The sequence below is a fragment of the Thermobia domestica genome, chromosome 16 (genome assembly GCF_964235325.1).
Source record: "Thermobia domestica chromosome 16, izTheDome1.hap1.1, whole genome shotgun sequence".
NCBI lineage: Eukaryota > Metazoa > Arthropoda > Insecta > Zygentoma > Lepismatidae > Thermobia > Thermobia domestica.
In genome coordinates, this window is record NC_137469.1 from 89183471 (window position 1) to 89201608 (window position 18138).

The 18138-nt window shown below is 34.1% G+C and overlaps 1 protein-coding gene across 1 annotated transcript in view; it reads left to right on the forward strand.

Moving 5' to 3' along the window:
- stan (Protocadherin-like wing polarity protein stan) overlaps positions 1–18138 on the forward strand; it is a 113541-nt gene that overhangs the window by 76521 nt on the left and 18882 nt on the right. The window contains exons 26-34 of the mRNA XM_081742734.1: positions 1118–1409; positions 3687–3828; positions 6186–6404; positions 9660–9880; positions 10812–10958; positions 12278–12545; positions 13299–13414; positions 15531–15649; positions 17542–17676. Coding sequence (XP_081598860.1) covers positions 1118–1409; positions 3687–3828; positions 6186–6404; positions 9660–9880; positions 10812–10958; positions 12278–12545; positions 13299–13414; positions 15531–15649; positions 17542–17676 — 1659 coding nt within the window. The remainder of the gene's footprint in view (positions 1–1117; positions 1410–3686; positions 3829–6185; positions 6405–9659; positions 9881–10811; positions 10959–12277; positions 12546–13298; positions 13415–15530; positions 15650–17541; positions 17677–18138) is intronic.

The following is an 18138-nucleotide window of genomic DNA, read 5'->3' on the forward strand; positions in this document are numbered from 1 at the left end:
GTTTTTTTTTTGTTTTGTTTTTGTTTCGTTTTTCTTATGAAATACCTGAATTATTAATTACAGACGCTTTTGTATATGTATGAGTAGATATTGCTATAGTGCTTGAAATGACGTATTTGTGGGAAATTTTTAAAATTATGTTGTGTTCCTTTTGTTTTATAACATTACAGCAATAGTATTAGAGCTTTTCTATTTCAAGTGTGCCCCTGCTGGCGCTGCTGTTGCCGAGATTCTTCAATAGTTGGATGCAGACAGGGGTGCCACATTAAATTATTTCCGGGCTTCTCTGTTAGCCATTCTAAGTAGCTTACGATCTTCACTCGCCAAGACCAAACGACCGAATCACAAATTGGCAACACAGCCGAGGTCATTCCCCAAAGTAAAGGGAAGGTTTCCTCCGTAAGAGAGCGGTGAGGGTGGGACCGAAGTATGTTTCTTATATTTTCCGAAGGCACATTTGGAATAGAAAGGGTCTAAATAGGTGTAGTTATAACAAAGTCTGTCAATTACATAATTTTTAGCAGTATTGCAAACTTTATCACTGTTTATCGTATCTCAGCAATGTTTTAAGATATCAAATTGCCAAACAGCGCTGTGATCTATACTCAGTTGGAAACTGTTCACGTGATTGGATATAAACTTAGCATTTTTTATAATAAACTCTCTTAAGAGGGTACATTTCCCCATCTGTTCCACTTATGTAATTACTTTTGAAGAAGCCTATAGTTTACATAGTTATTACTGTAGTATACTATTGTAGTTTGGCTGTTTGTGATACTATTGCGTCGTTAGTTGGTAATTCTAAATAATAAATCTGGCGCTTTTGTTTAACGTGTCAATCTGAAATATTGACGTATAATAACGTGACATAGTGCCATTTGAAAAATATAACTTTATGTTGAATTGGCAATACTGTAAATCTGTTAAAAGTTGCAAAATCATTTCAAAATACGTCGGCGAGTTTGTATATTTCTCAATGAAAAACTCAAAGACTGTATGTTTTGCCCGTAAAAGTCGACTCATTCATATACACTTTTCTTCTGTACAGAAAGCGTAATTAATACTGATTCATATGTTGTTAAGACCAAACATTTCTAATTTGGTTATTCTTTTTCAGGGGAATTGTCAACAAAACAAACCTTTACTAAACGTCGTGCCATATTTAGTTATGCCCAATACAGGACAATTGGAGAGTTGCTGCCCAATCGCTTTGATGACACAGTAACAAAACGTTGGGGTGTGGATCTGAAAGTAGGCTCAACTGTGATGACGGTAGCCTTATTGACGCCTGGAGGAAAGAGGCTTCAAGGTTCCTTAACAACACCAATTCGCTTCCGATTCTGGTTGCAGTCGAAACCACTTTCACCGCGATCGAACCCACAATGTGTCCATTGGACATCATCTAAAGGGTGAGTACGGTTCTAAAACCATACTTGACTCAAAAATCAGTTATTACTTATTAAAATTCTGTATTTCGGCTGAAGAATCGAAACCTTTGGGTATGGGGAAGATGTTGGTGTTCGAAAATGGATAAATGTGGACTTTTTTTTTAAGTGTTCGTGACCTATATTGAATCTTGACTTGTTTAGTATTATTGATTTATGTTCGTAAATGTCTGGAAAGACCAGCTTTTGTTTACGATTTTGCATCTCCAATGTACTTTTAGAAGACATGTTTAGAGCATAGTCGTGTTGCAAGGTTTGACTCCAAACTTCAGATTGAAGGAAATGAGAACGACGATGATTTAGGTTTGGGTCCTATTTAGACAGGTAGGATTGTCATTTACATTATCAGGCGAAATAGAAATCATCATATGTTAGAAATTACAACCAAATTTCACAGGTGCTCGTTAAATTTTTTATTAGCAATACTTTCTACAAGGTTTTTTTTTTTTTTTTTTTTTTTTGTGGTTTTTAGATGACAAAGGATTTGGTAAACTTATGCAAAAACATTTCTTATTACATAAATCAAATTTATTACATTGTATTCGATCAGATATAACTTATTTATGGTAATGTAAGAATTGTATATATCGGGTTTTCTAAAAATGGCGGCCACGGACCACAGAGCATTATTCTCCAAATCAAAATAAAGGCAACATATGTATACCTTTCGAGTCCTCGTCTGGAGATACAAGTTGCACTGTGGCAACGTCGCAAATAAAGAACCATAGATTAGATGTACCAATCTATCAAATAGTTATATCAATTCTTTCCAGAGGGCGGGGGCCGCGGTGGCTCAGTGGTAGAGCGTTCACCTCTGGTGCTTGCGGTCCCGGGTTCGATCCCAGCCCCCGCCAAGTGAACTTTGTGGTGGACAAACCGTGTGGGTGGGTTTTCTCGGGGTTCTCCCGTTTCGTCCCACTTTCTTCATTCCACCATTTCATTCATTACTCATCATCACCGTTTCCTTTAGCCTAACCGGCATATCTGTGGGACGTAAAACTCAAAGATTTCATTTTTTTTTCTTTCCAGATGGCAGATAAAGTCGATATTGATTGGCACTAGCATCACTTATTAGTGTAGCAATCGTTTCAACTGCTTGTATTCGTAGAGTAATGCTAATGGCACCAGGTTAATCTGCGACGTTGCCACATTGTGAAAATTTGATTTCCAATAGCGGCTGAAGGAGGTCCCGGAGGGCATTCCATCATATAACATTTTCGCATTATTTTGGCTTGTAGAATAGTGCTCTGTGGCCCGTGGGTACCATTTTTAGAACACCCCATATATATATTTTCTCTATTTTACAATTCCAGTGCACTTTAACGTCTGTCAATTGCGTATACGAGGATGATAAATAAATAAGTTACTAAACTTATTTATTGGTTTATAGTATACCGTTCGCTGGCAGCACCTAGACTTAAACTTGTAGCGTAACTTGGAACCCTAATACTCTCACTGAGAATCCAATTCGGGTTTTCTTACTAGTAGGAATAATGTGAGGCATAAGTGTTCCAGATCTCACGTTTAAGATGTAGTTTTAGATTCTATTTAGCCCTCTTACTGTAAGGGCATTTCTATATATGTAAAACTAATTGTAATATTAAAGCGCAAAGAGAAAATATTGTTAAAAGAAAGCTAAAATTAAGTTACTTTTCATATTAATTATGCGTAGACACCACTACCGAATGATTATAGTACTGCTAAATGTTGATCCCCCGAAAATAAAACATAGAAAAAGAGTTTTATAAAATATAATCCACTTTCGAACGCAGTCATACTTATGTGTTGGAGTTAATACATGGTCAGTATTATTACTAAAATTACTTTCCATACGTGGCTCGAAAAATTCAATATGATACGGACAGTCGAAAGAATTTGTGACCCAATTAGCGCTAATCCAGATTTGTTTTTATGGAGATGATGCTTGAAAAGAAGGGAATCTTCATTGCAATAACATGAGCCAACTGTTGTGCAAAAATACATTACCTCTGATTTTCTACTGGGAGAAGGAAAGGAAAGTCTGAACTCAACAGGTGATTCAGTGGATATAATCTTCAATTGTCATATAGTTGTCTTCGATCCGACTTTCCCATTTATATATGAGGATGTGTAGTGTACCAATGAGTTTCTAACGGAATAGTTTATTAATAAGGCATGTTATAGATAAGTGAAGATATATAACTAAAGTAACCTTTCGTAAATTTGTAGTTGCAATTAACTAATAAAGTACTCTGTTTTCAGTGTGGGAGAGTGGTCTCGCACAGGCTGCCAAACTAGTGTACCTGATGACTGGGAAGAATCAAATACGATGCCATTTTTAGTGAATTGCACGTGTAATCATTTATCCACTTTTGCTGTTCTGGTTGATCTAGTAGATTTGAGGGTTAGTATTTACAGTATATTTTTGATTTTATAGTATGCATACCGAGTTACAGTATATTTTTGATTTTATAGTATTCATACCGAAATATCTCTGGTCTTAAAAGTTTCAGTAACTAGTAAGAAATTACTTCGATCAAGAAGCATACAAAGCCACTGTGATTACACAGTATTATTTTACGATAAATGGTAAGTAATGGGCTGAAGGTATAGATTATTCTGAAATTAAAATGTTTGTAATAATAAGAACACAGAGATTTAAAGTACAAGAAATGATTAATGGTTTATATATAAATGTATGTGAACTGCTGGAAATATGCAAATATACATAAATGAAAATAATTATTAGAAATATAGGTTGTAGTAATTATGTCTGCTTCGTCTGATCAAAAATAGACAATATTCAATATCTGAAAGATTTAAGTTTTGTTTGGTGAACTAGGAAAAGAAGACAAACTTACGGTGCATGTAAATGTACAGTAGTTTGAAACTTGTAGATTTATCTCATTTTATTGAAATTATATCGCTTCACCTTAAGTAAAATTTCCCAGAATCTGTCATAAATGGATTTTACCAAAGTTTAAATCGAAGCCGAAACTGTAGATCACTTTGTTTCATAAAAATTATTATGTCCGGCTTTAAGATATATCAAACCCCTCTCTTCCCCCCCCCCCCAAAAAAAAAAAAAACTCGCTTTAGGGAATTCGATACCCGAAGGAATCGTTCGGAAGTGTCGAAGGAAGGTTCGGAAATGTTGAATAAAAAAAGCACGATTTAAAGATGGTAACGAAAGAACGTGTAGAAGAAACCTTTTGCATTTTTCTAACGATTTTCTAACGACTCTATCACAATTTGCTAGCACAGCATAATTAGCTATGTACCATTCATCATATAGAAACGCACGTTCACTCGCGACGCCAAAAGGTAAACCAAAAGACTTGTTTTTGAAACTTTCTTTATAGTTTGAAAACTGCAGTATTTGACGAATAAACCACCATACATAGCACTAGGTGTGTCTGCACTTCCTCGGTGAGTGTATTCTTTTCTTATTTCCTTGATGATTTTGTTGTTTTTACTCCTACTTCTTTCCTTCGTAAACAAAGCTCTGGGAAAGAGCTGAATGCTTGAAAATGTTAGGATTATTCAGAAATTAAAACTTGAAGTGAATATGTTTCGCTTTGTTTGGAGTTCACGAAAAGCTTTTTTTTTTTTTTTTTTTTTTTTTTTTTTTTTTTTTTTTTTTTTTTTAATATTGTGTGAATGAAATGGCTTTATCCAAAATTGAACTTTTCGTTCTCTAGATAATTCATGTTTCTGAGCTCCACTAGAATGTCGGAATGGTGTGGTTCCTTTTTCGTTCTGCAGTTAATTATTCCACTGTAGATTGTTTATTCAAGCTATAAGTCCAGAAAATAAATATGATTTTTTACTTTTAAAAAAATCCTTTTAAAACTAGTATTCTTTTAATCGTTAAAAAGAATATTTCTACAGTTGGTGAAGTTGAAAAGGCTGTAAATAATGTAAGTCAAGTTATCCTATTGACAGCACCATTTAGTTTTCATCTAGGTTACCAGATGTTCTCAACTGAAATATTTCGTTATAAGAATGAAAAATATGATAAAAACTCGTACATGTTCATGAGAATGGACATAGATACTGAAAAGTTTAGTATACTTTTAAATAAAACCTTGTGGCTTAGAAACGTGTAAGTCAGTCGTGCAGTAACAAACAGTCACAGTGCGTGCGTCAGTCTTCACGTAACTAACACATATAGCCTAAGCCGAAATCGATGAAATAGCTTTGTCATGTGAGATAAACATGAAAAATTTGAATAACATCATGTCGATACAATAGTTAAAAAAAAGTATAAATTGAGTAAAATCATATTAAATGATTTATGAGCTTTTGTTTTAATTCAATTATATTTTTTTCTCTTTTGTTATTACTTCTGTATTTACTTATTCCTCGACTGAAAGGATGTCTTAATTTTTCTTTTCCAACTTAAAAAGTATATTTCTGTAATCGGGCTGATCATATTTAACTTTAATCGATGAAATCAATCGGATGATGTTGATAGTTAAATCTCATCAATTAGAAGTACTTGAGCGTATCACTGTAAATCGATAACAGCAATGCTTTCACATTGACACATTTTTCTTTTTGATTTGAATTAAGTTTTGTTAATATAAAAAGAATGTAATTAACCGAAATCCGTATTCAGATGTCAATTTATTCTGAAATTATGAATTAAAAAAAAAAGTGTTGAGAAAACAGGTTTTCTTTCGGCTATACATGCTTCAAGTGTTGCCGTGTTTAGAAATTGCAATTACATTCCATTGTTTTTTCTTTCTATCTTTCCAGTATATACCTGAACCCACAGCAGCGGAAAATGCAATTACGTACTTGGCGTTCTGTTTGGCCTTACCTATCCTGTTTGTAGCGTTACTTGTTTTGTCTCTGATCAGAGGGGTGGAAACCAATTCCAATTCTATTCACAAGAATATGGTTTTCTGCATTTTCGTGTCGGAATTTGTTTTCTTTGTCGTCCTTAAGATGCGAAAGATTCTGTTACAACAAGAGGTAAGTTGTAAAATATTGAATCATACATTGTAATTTTTTTGTTTTTCCGTTTTCTGTTCAAAATGGGTAATAATATTGCATTACCAAATCTTTCGTTGTATTTAGTTTTCCTCTCTTTTCCTTGTTGTGTTGACGAGCTTGTTGTGAATTGGAAGCTGAGTTTTGTACAGCAAACCATCCATTTAACGAATTAATTAGGGGCCCGTAAAATCGGAAGTTCGTTAAATTGAAAAAGGATGGTATTGTTCTGTGTACAAACCACTTTCAGTAAAATCGCGTCTTCCAAAAGTCTGGTCGAAGTTTTTGCCGCAACAATTTTTTCACCTAACTATGTTTGCTGCATTAGCCCTTCTGTCCGTTAAATTCTAAATATGTTGATTCGATGTCTGTTAAATCGAAATTTACTGTATTTATTTAAGTTTTTGTAAGTTTTTGTCGCCTTTCATTTATCTTCATTGGGATTCTATCATTGATTAGAACTCAAAGACACTGAGAACACTTACTTAAGAGAGGCACTTATTTTTCAAGTTTCAAAGGGCCCGTCAGTGAAATGTAGGGAGGAGAGGAAACAGGTACCATTCAAAATAGCTGACAATAGTATCCTCGGTCGTATTTAGAAGTGTAAGTAAGCCTGAAATAATTTCGTTTAGAGGTGAGATCTTAAAAAGCCTAATTAGAAACCTATGTATATAAAACTAAAAATATACATTTTACTCAATTCAAGAACAGAATACAGAAAGAATGGTTTTTGAAGCTTTCCACGCTGCCGTAAAGAATCTTCAATGAATTTGCTCCAAGGGAAGCTCAATAAATTGTGGCGGAAACTTGTAACTAGGTTTGATGAGCATTTTAACGTAGAATACCGCTTTTGAAAACCAATAAAAGAACCAACTATCCTTCTTTGAAGTCCTCCACATTATCATTATCTGACCATGATTTTAACAGTCATATGTAATTATATTATATAAAATTTGTACATGAAACACTGAGTATAATTTAATGACAAGAAAAAACAATTTGATAAACTAGAAGAATAAGTCATGAATATAGTAAATTTAATGTATTAAAGTAATCTTTGCCTTGTTCAAGATAAGTATTAGGGGTCTGATATATTTGTGCAGATGGCAAGTTTGTGAACTAATTTTGTTGTTTGCAAGTGACATCAGACGTACTGCGTTTCTGTGAAATTTCGTACGTAGTATCAGATTTTCAAGAGAGCAAAAGGTATAAGTCGAACTCATTCAAGTTTTTGTGAGAGTAGTCGTGTATATATACTTTAATAAGGCAATCATTTCCAACTGGGTGCTCCATGACGTCACACTTTGGTGCGCAGGTTCTCAGTAAATTCTCCAGACAGAGCACGGAGAAGGCAACAAATCTATGTTGAAACTACATCTCGAGTTAGATTAAGCCAAAGTCACTGTTAGATTTGTGAGTGCATATATAATCTGAAACGGTGCTACCTCTACACATACAACTGGAAAATTCGTCCTTCAGGAGAGTACATTTCTTAGCACTTAGGCTTAAAACGTCCGACAAACTACCAAATATAATACACTGATCAGGGGCGGATCCAGGACCGACTTCTGAGGGGGGGGGGGCGGTGGGTTGTCATACTGCTACTTTTAAGGGCTCCAAACTTTGGGGTGGGTTTTATTTATATATATATATATATAAAATAAGAAATTTTCCTCTTCGGGGGGGGAGGGCGATCGCCCCCCCCCTTCCCGGATCTGCCCCTGACACTGATAACCAAGAAGATATTTATTGTTGTACGTATATGTCCTATTCCACAAAAGAGAACAGTTATCCTTTGCGATCCGCTAAGCTTCCATACATTCATTTACACAATAGAGAGGTTCTGCTACTAAGAGGATATACAAGAGACTTCTGTGAATCAAAATATACATCTAGATCAGTTTTCATTCCACTCCGATTTGTTTATACAGCCTCTATCTAAGCAACAAATATTCAATATAGAGGCATGTGTCAATATTTCGTAACCATTTGTGCCCGTAGCCCTGTAGCCTCTTTCCGAACACTATCGTTGGTAGAAGGCAGTGATAACAGGTTCACAAGGCTTGGTTGATGGTTTCGTGATTCATGACGAATTTTTGTATTCATAACTGATAGAACACTACCAACCTTGTTTTATTCTATTCCATCGATATTATTAAGCCCCTTTGTTTTGCTAAGCCATTTCTCTTCCTCCTGCCTCTGATGGTAAAAATCAGCTCCTATGTCATATTTTCGGGGTAGGAAATGACGTGTAAGCTGGTTTGAGTTGAATATGTAAATTATTTAACATGAGATCAAGCATTACACCATCTAGATGGCTATTGAGTTATCGTTTCTCTATGAAAAAAAAAAGAAAGAAAAAAAGGAACTTTAAATCTTAAAGAAAAGTATTAACAATAATACAGCTACAACGTAGCTTTTACTTCTCGACAGAACGTCAACACTTAACAAATAGTTGTTCCTAATATCAGACCAATTCTTTTTAATCCTCTCTAATGGCCTAGTGGCTGGCGCGTATAGCTTCGATGCACGTGGTCCCGGGTTCGATTTCGAATGGGAGAGCAGAAAAATTTAGTTTCACAATCATTCACTTTCATTTATCATCTGTTTTCTTTAGCCTAAAGGGCATAACCATGTATTATGTATTGTTCTTTTCAAATTACAACAGTCATTTGCAACAGTCGTATACAGTAACAAAACAAAACAAGAATTAGGCTGTATCTACTAACCTACTGCTCTTATATTCTGAGAACCGTGTGAAATAATTAAGTAAAATATTCACATTTCCTCCCACTACTCTGAAAAACATTCACATTTCTTTCCACTACTCTCTTTGCCTAGTAACTTCATGTAACACATGAGCAGCGACTTTTCAGATATGTAGTATTTAACTAGCTTTCCTAAAAAGTGTCCTTTTTAAAAAAAGAAAAAAAAATGTTCTCTCCTCATCCTATTAAATTTAGGCGGAAAGACACTTGTGAGTGTAAAATGGAATCGACTAATAAATCTTTGATCTGCAAAGAAATGACAAATTTAATTATGATTTTAAGAAAATCAGTAAGTTTAAATTTCATTCATTATGTTGATAGTTAAAAAAACCTTCTTTTTGTTGGTAATGGGAATGCAAATGGAATGTTTTCTGATACAAATTGACGTCACGATGTGTTAAGTATCAAATTAATGGTATTTATTTGCGTTGTTGTGAGAATTGCTAATTCAGATTTCATTTTCTTATAGTTTCCTTGTAAATTAGTGGCCATAATGCTTCACTACTTTTGGTTGAGTGCCTTCAGCTGGGTGCTAGTTGATTCCGTTCATTTGTACCGTATGCTTACGGAGATGCGTGACATAAACCACGGCCAAATGAGGTTTTACTATACTATTGGGTATGGACTGCCAGCTGTGGTGGTTGGTCTTTCCGTTGGAGTACGGGCAGACCAATATGGAAATTTTTACTTGTAAGTTATTTTTAATTATTATTTATTTATTTATACTTTTTTCTGGTCTTCAAACACATTAAACTTACATTTGCAGAATTAGCTCGTTAAAAAACCTGCGATTTCATGTTGTAGGTAATTAATATGGGAAGGTTCCACATAAGCCAGGAAAACACTAGGAAAACATTCAGATTTGACAGGATAACGTAAGAGAATTGTATCCTGCTTAACAAAGTTAATATGCTGGTCTGTTTTATTCTCCGGCGCAAAAATATGAAAAATTTCATTCTACTAAGTATAGAGCATTTTTGTTGAAGTTTATAGGTAATCGATTTGACGCCTTATTATGCAAATTGATTTAAATTAGAGCATTAAAGTAATAATTTAGAAAATAATAATAAAATTTGTTCATTAACTTACAGACAGATATTTGTCAGTTTTAGTTCAAAGCTCCATTATCATTAATTTGTTGGAGCTTTATCATTATTATCATTAATTTGTTTCTTAAAATAAGAGTTTAGAGTAACTTCGGCTTTGAATTCTTAAGAATATAAATTATTAAACGTACTTCATAGAGAGCTTGTGGATTAATGACAGAACAATCATTTCTATTGTTAATTCGACGAGTTACAGTAGTTGGTTGATTTGAGTAAGAGCGAAGTTATTGTTTAAAATGAGTTCCGAACTATCTTGAGTTTTTTATCTGATGCGTTGTATTTCTATCAATCCAACAGTAAGCATGCGTATCAACCAATTTGCCATCAGAAGCACATAGGTGTCCTAATGTCTGTTTTCTTCCGCTATATTGATTTCATCATCTTTCATCGACATCATTCTTTTGTATTTATTATTCACCTTCTTTAGCCTGGAAGATATAACTGCAGGATGGAGTGTAATGTTTCAGTTTCATTTACATAAGCTACCAAATGTCTTGTCCTCTTTCTTTTTGTAGCTGTTGGCTGTCTATATACGAGTCAGTAGTATGGAGCCTGATAGGTCCAGTGTGTGTAGTGGTTCTCCTTACGCTTGGAGTTCTACTATTCTCCATTCGAGCAGCTTTTACACTCAAAGATCATGTAATGGATTTTGGAAATTTAAGGTAAGTACTATATTAAAGTAACGTTCAGGCAAATTCATTGTAAATTTTCTACATGGTCATCATTTCTGAGAATACACAGTATTTGATTTTGGCCAAGGAAAATTCAACTCTAAAGGGAAAATGTTCTTTTTCGTTCATAAATTAGCTGTTTAACGTTAACTCGGGTATTGGATCTTGTACACGATTTAGTTTTAGTAAACAGCTATGTAAAGGATTTCAAAGTTTACATTGTTATAATTAGTTTTTGTATCGAAAACAACACTTTTTGTATCGATGTTCTGCGTTACTGATACTGACATGCACAAAGTACATGTGTTTACTCTAGACTAAATATTGGTAAAATTGGAATTCTGATTAGATTTACTTATTCGTAAAATACTGAGATTTTCACTGTATAAAGGCAAGAGTGAAAGCTTTGTTAAATTGTTATAAATACAGAAAAAAAGTAAATGTAATAAATTAAAATTACAGTTCTTACTGTTCCATGCTTTTATTTAGATTTTCTTGAGTTGTATTTAACGTCATATATATTGTGCAGATCATTACAGACCTGTTTAAATGTTAATGAGTTTTAAGTTGAACAAATAAATAAACGATATTATAACTACAATTGTTAATTTTGTTTTGTTAATTTTGTTTTTATTAAGAATAAATTATAATGCCTACAAAGTTCAGCTAATTTGTGTAGATTATGGAAATTCGTATCATTGTGCATAGTCGTATTTATTCCGTAAAAAAATTATATTTACAAGAGTTTTCAGGAGTCGTTTTCGAGTTAAACTGAAGTTGTTTCCAATTTTAATGAAATAATTTATTCAATGTAAAGTTATTATTATTATAATTGTTACTATATAGCTTTCCTCTTTATTGTCTCTACCATAAGATGTCAAATTTTATTCGCTGATTGTTCCCAAACTTTGTAGAGTTCTTTTCAGTTAATAACTTAGTTATTTCATCGCTGTGTACGTAAAGTAGTTTATCAAAAATCAGTTTAATAGTGGCCTTCTGCTACATTCTGTATTAATATCTCATATTAGAATGATATTTTCTAAAATTTTGGATTGGAAACTGTTAGTTAGTGCATATAGAATACTAAACCAAACTAGTAAGTGAGGAAGTGTTTGTAGAGTATTGTGCAGTAAGTTATATTGTCCATATTGGTAATTTGATTATGTTTCGTAGTTAATTCAACATAATCATATTGAAGTTCAGTATTTCATTACCCATTAAGTGAAAACCCAGGATTCCGTTAAACAAAGGGTTTCTTGTATTTTTACGTTTTATATATGTTAGTAATTACCGTATTTCTTTTCTTATAGGACTTTGCTGTGGTTAAGCGTGGTATCACTACCCTTGTTGGGCATCACCTGGGTATTAGCTGTGCTGGCAGTCAGCGAACAACTTTCTGTTTTATATTACCTCCTTTCTTTGGCTGTGTTTGTACAGGCCGTATTTATACTAGTCGGATATTGCTGCATTAACCAAAGAGTCCGCCAAAATCTTTACATATCCGTTCTTCGATGTCTCGGGAAGAAGACACCACTTGATAACAACCTTGGGAGTCCGGGAACTAGTACAGCTGCTTCTGTAAGTTTCGTTCTAGTCAATAACTACTTTTTTTTTTTTTTTTTTTTTTTTTTTTTTTTTTTTTTTTTTTAAAGATGTAGCTTTAGAGACCTGTGACAAGTTAGAGACCAACCTAATGGTTGGCAGTTAAATTTTGAAGCTTTTACGTTGTACTGTGGTGATAGTTTTAATTTTGTTTAGAAATATTTCAAATCAAAATAAACATTTCGTGGAGATTTTCTTATATACAATACAGTATATTACCTACTGTATATCCATAGAATAGTTATCATTGCTATCCTGAAGTTAACTGTACATCGACAAAAAGTACAAGAACGTCGTAAGGCTAAAGGTTCCTAATCATAAAGTAATACTAACTTGATATTATTAAGAAATATCATATGCAATCAACAAATTACTAGATGTTTGCATATGCAATCATTACAGTAATTAAATAAATGTTTGTGCATGAAGTCATCATATTAATTTAAGAGATATTTGCAAAATCAAAGTCAGCGATTTCTAAAAATTTAGGGACTTTGAAAATTCAAAATAAGGCTTACTATGTTTTAAATCTTCATTCCGTCAATTTTTTGAGTGATTGGAATGGTTGCGATTTTTGTTTTCATGGTTCTTCGAGTTCACAAAGATTTCTGTACCCCTTAAAATTTCGAAATCTATACGTAACTCTATTTCATAAAAAAAGTGTCATATTGTCGTGTAGTATCTTTTGATCTAGTGTTCATTCTATATTTATTCTCTCTCTTATTACAGCGCTCTGCCTTGGCATATCATAGTAGTACGTTCGATGCTCCTCGTCGTAATATCGGAATTTCGACCTCAAGTACTACTTCAAGATCCACGTGTAAGACAAGTAGTAGTCCATATAGGTAAGTTATGATTCTAATGATCTGAACGATAAATTAATTTTCTTCGTTTTTGTTTATTACCAAATTTAGCTGACAGCTGCCTAGAGTGTCAGAATCGTTACAATCGAATTTAGAATAACTTCTGAAATACATTCCAACGAATGAGTATACACATTGATTAAAGTAATATCTTCAAGAGAATCCAGCGACTCCAAGTTTTCAAACTTGGCCAGGCCTCGGCGTAAAAAAAAAAGTTCAAATAAAAAACTTAAAAAAAAAAACTTTCTCCTCTTCCCTCCTTTTCTTTATGCAATATTAAACAATGCAATAAATAATAAAGAATTTTGTAAGCATAGACTGCAATATGAGGTTACAATTGAATCAAAATTTCAATTGCGTATTATTGCTCTGCAACACCTGCAATGTGGAAGCAGTAAAAAATAAAGTTGGTGAAAAATTGTTATCAATCTGGGGTGGAGGTGGGGATGAAGAAACAAATATGAGTTAAGAATGCAGACTCATGGTTGGTTGGTTGGATCTTAGTTTAGTGTCCCTTTCAATAGCTAGGCTATACGAGATGTGGACCTACAGCTTTACGTGGGATCCGAACCACAATTTATCATTCTTGGTAACAAATTTTATGTTTTGGCGGGTGTTCAGAGGTAAATAAATTTATATAAAAAGTACTTAGATAGTCAGAAACCAGGCGAAGCAGCCTCATGAACTCCGCTCTGAAGTTCATGAGGATAGTTGTTAACAGTTATGACATAGGTTTAAGACAGATAAGATACGTTCAGAAGAAATCTGGACCCAATGAGTATTTCCAAGTAGAGGTGTAACAAAGGATGGAGGTCTAAAACCAAGATAAAGGATAGAGATCTAGGAGCCAGACAAAGGTCTGAAATCTACTAGCCAGATTCCTCCAAATTTCAAATATTGGGTAATATCTAGTGGGTAACTGTATTGTGCTTAATATTGCTGCAAATAACTAAAAACGAAACAAAGAAGGACGTAAATAATAAATTAACTGCAGAGAATGACCTCGTTTACATCCCACACAAAACTTTCTACAGCATCATTGCGATTGATATTGCACAGGTTTTAATAGTTACGTAAGGCTTTATACTACGTACAGGAAAAATGAGTCCAGTGACCTTCATAAATGAGAATAAGTGGCACACTATCAGAGTCACCGAAGTCTGAAACCTACTTTACCCGTCCTTTTTTCAAATTGAGTAAATTACATTTAATAACAAGTGGCACTAAGTCTCATTCCGTGTTTATTGAATCTAAGGACATAATTCTTTTCAGAATATAAAGAGCGCTCATTTTTGGTGATTGTGTACTCAAGTTCATATTCTGCTGGACGTCCAATACCTCGTATATTAAACTCTAGTAATTGTTCGAATCCCATTTTTATAATAGTTCCTGTCCTTCAAAATCAAGCTGTTGCGTAAGGATATAAGCAAAATCACGAATGTAAAGAAAGGAAGCAGCAATGAAGTTTGTATGAGATATTGTGATTTTAAATTTTTGTCAGGAACTAGTGAGGTTAGAGAAATATTATGTCAAATAGAAAGACACTAGTGAAGAATTCATTAACACTTAGAAAATAGAATTTCATCGCTGCGCATCGAAGAACCGCTATGCGACATTTTTGTGAAAATGAGTTATGCCGTGCAAATAAACCTGAAAGCTGACAGGCAGCGTTCCGTATTATGTGATAAGTGAATAATCTATTGTTTCGCCACAACAATGAAAAAATAATAGATTGAAATTAAAGGCTTCAAGTTCTAATTACGTACGTATTGATCCTCTATGTACTTATAAAGGCACAAAAGGTAGACCGAGATGTGTTACGTAAACACAAAAATAGTAACATAATATTGTTGAAGCAAGCTAATACAATGTCCAGTGCATAATATACGCAGAACCAATTTTATTATAATTTTCAAGTGTTTTCATGTGTATTTGGCAAAATTTTAAGAGTTTGGAATGTTTTTGCTTCTCCTGAAAAGTTATGGTTTTAACACACAGCGGTTCTTCAAGGCACAGCGACGAATTTTGTATTTCAGTTGTAAAAAATATATAGATGCTTGTGTGTAAACTCATTATTATATTCCCTCTTTCATTGCAGGAGTGATACACAACTTCGCCAAACATCAACAAGTACAAGTAATTATAACTCTACGAGTGATATGCCTTCCTATCTTAGAAGTTACGAGCATGACTCTGATCTACATCAACATACAGAAGGTATAGTTGTTTTCCAGTAAATATTTACAGACATGTTAAGGGATTGTGAAGTACTTATTTTTGTATTCTTATTGTTTGTAGATATTTATGTTCGTAACTTCCGTGTGACAATCTTTCACTCATTTTCAAGCTAATTTCATCAGGAAAATTTACTAAGAAGATAAGATTTATTTTCTGCTAACGTTTTGATATTTCCTCGGGTAGGATTATCAGCCCTATGCCCGGCCCACAATCTGCATGGAGGAGCACATCTGAGTTAGTCAACGGGTCCATTAGACATAGGCAGAAGGACAATGTAGAGCAGGAGTTAGGGATATTGGTAAAAATAATTCTAACCCGACTGGTTTGACATGATAATTTACAGTGGTGAGCATCACATACCTGCAGTCATATTGTAGCAGCCTTGTTAAGATCGGTGGGGCAGCGGAGGCTCAGTGGTAGAGCGTTCACCTCTGATGCATGGGGTTCCCGGTTCGATCTCAGCACCCGCCAAATGAACTTTGTGGTGGACAAACCCGTGTGCGTGGGTTTTCCCGGGGTTCTCCCGTTTCCTCCCACTTTCTTCATTCCACCATTTCATTCATTTCTCATCATCACCGTCTCCTTTAGCCTAACCGGCATTACCGTGAGACGTAAAACTTAAGGATTTCATTTTGTTAAGATCGGCAAAAATTAACGTTAGAATGGAACACGAAACTGTTCGCCTCAACTAAAATTTTGTGAGTAGAAGCTAGTGCTTCCATGTATATTATTTATTTATTTATTTATTTATCTATCTATTTATTTATTTATTTATTTATTCGAAGCCATGGAGTGTATAAGGGCTTAATGCGCAAGGTGCTTGCTTTACCCCTTGTTCCAATTATGGCAAAATTTAGCTTGACTTCTCTTGGGTGAAGAGTATTTCCAACCCTACTTCTTTATATACTACTTCAGAAATCATAGGAGTAATTTTAAAGTCATTTTTCTAATATAAAAACCAAAGATGTTCTTCATTGAATCGTTAGAGGATAAAGGTGATATGAAACAAATTGAACATTTCGGGAAAATTGACTTACACAATTGTGTCTATTAACACACACCTTTCATAGTTTTCAGATTTTTTCACTGAGACGAGGACTCACTAGATGATGTGTTATGTAGCATGACTAACATATAACCCGTGCATGAACCGCCAGAATTCAACGTTTCGAAAAATGTAACATAACACCTTTATCCTTTAAGCGCTTCAATTGTTAAAAATAATTCATGTCCTTAACCTGTGATATCATAAGTGATGTGAAGTCTTATTTGCGTTCAATTTGAAACATCTTGACAATAGTGAGTACTTTTATAGAATTTAGTAGATATTATAAAATTACACCGAGAAATTGCAATAATATCATCATTTGATCTTTGCTGCATTTTTTTAAATGAAATGGTCTGTAGTTGAACGTCTCAGTAAATGGCTAAAAAGGAGAATTCTAAACCCAAACGAATGATTACAGGTATATCGGTTAATTGGAAATGAGAGGAAACAAGAGATCCCTGAGACTATCCAAAGATACAATGTCCACTTCAAGTTCACACCACAGGAAAGCACTCTTCCGGTGAACAACTATGCCTTCATTACAGTATTGCGGGCCACTGAAAGCGTAGTAGAATAGAAATTAAAATAAATAAATAAAAATAAAATAAAGTAAAGAAATTAGCACAATGACTTAATATGTAACATGTAATAGTAACAATGAACATGTAAATTGTTTAATTTATTTTTCACAAAATATTTTATGTGTGATTAAATGATTATCCACTTGAATATGTGTATTAAAATAAAAAAGGAAGTTGATATATTCGTATTAACATTTGGACGGCAGCACTTCTTTATTAAATTAAAAATATTCTTTATATAGCTGACGAAGAAGCTGCAACTAGGGCAAGGCGTCAGGAATCGGATTCTGAGTCAGAGGCATCAGTAGAAGGGCGAAGTCTGGAATTGGCCTCCAGCCACAGCAGTGACGAAGATGAAGCAGAAAGGAGAGATGTTGGTAAGTATTATGTCACTAACGGCGTCAGGTAGAAAATAGCGCAAGGAATTTCTCGTTAGTTATGTCGTTCTATTGTACCTTACCGCATCTCGGAATGACGTACACGTTAAATCATCAACGACAAATACTTTCACTTGAAAAGTTCTCATCCTTACTACCAAAGCGCTTCATGCCTTGCCCTTCGGCCGTTTGTGAAACACTCATCTACTCGATTACATCTTAAGCAAAAAATTACTTAAGACCTAAGACCAGCACTAATCAGCCGTGAATATCCTCCAGTGTTATCCACAGAGAACTTGGCCATCCACAAAATTCTCGCTAAGACAAAATTATCACTTCTGAAAAAGCACCATTGCGACTGTTCCCATACAATTTTAGTGTCCATTCTTTGCATAAACTAATGAATCTCGCATTGCTTCCAGTTACGCCATCGCCAAACTCCCACATTTCCATACAATTTTC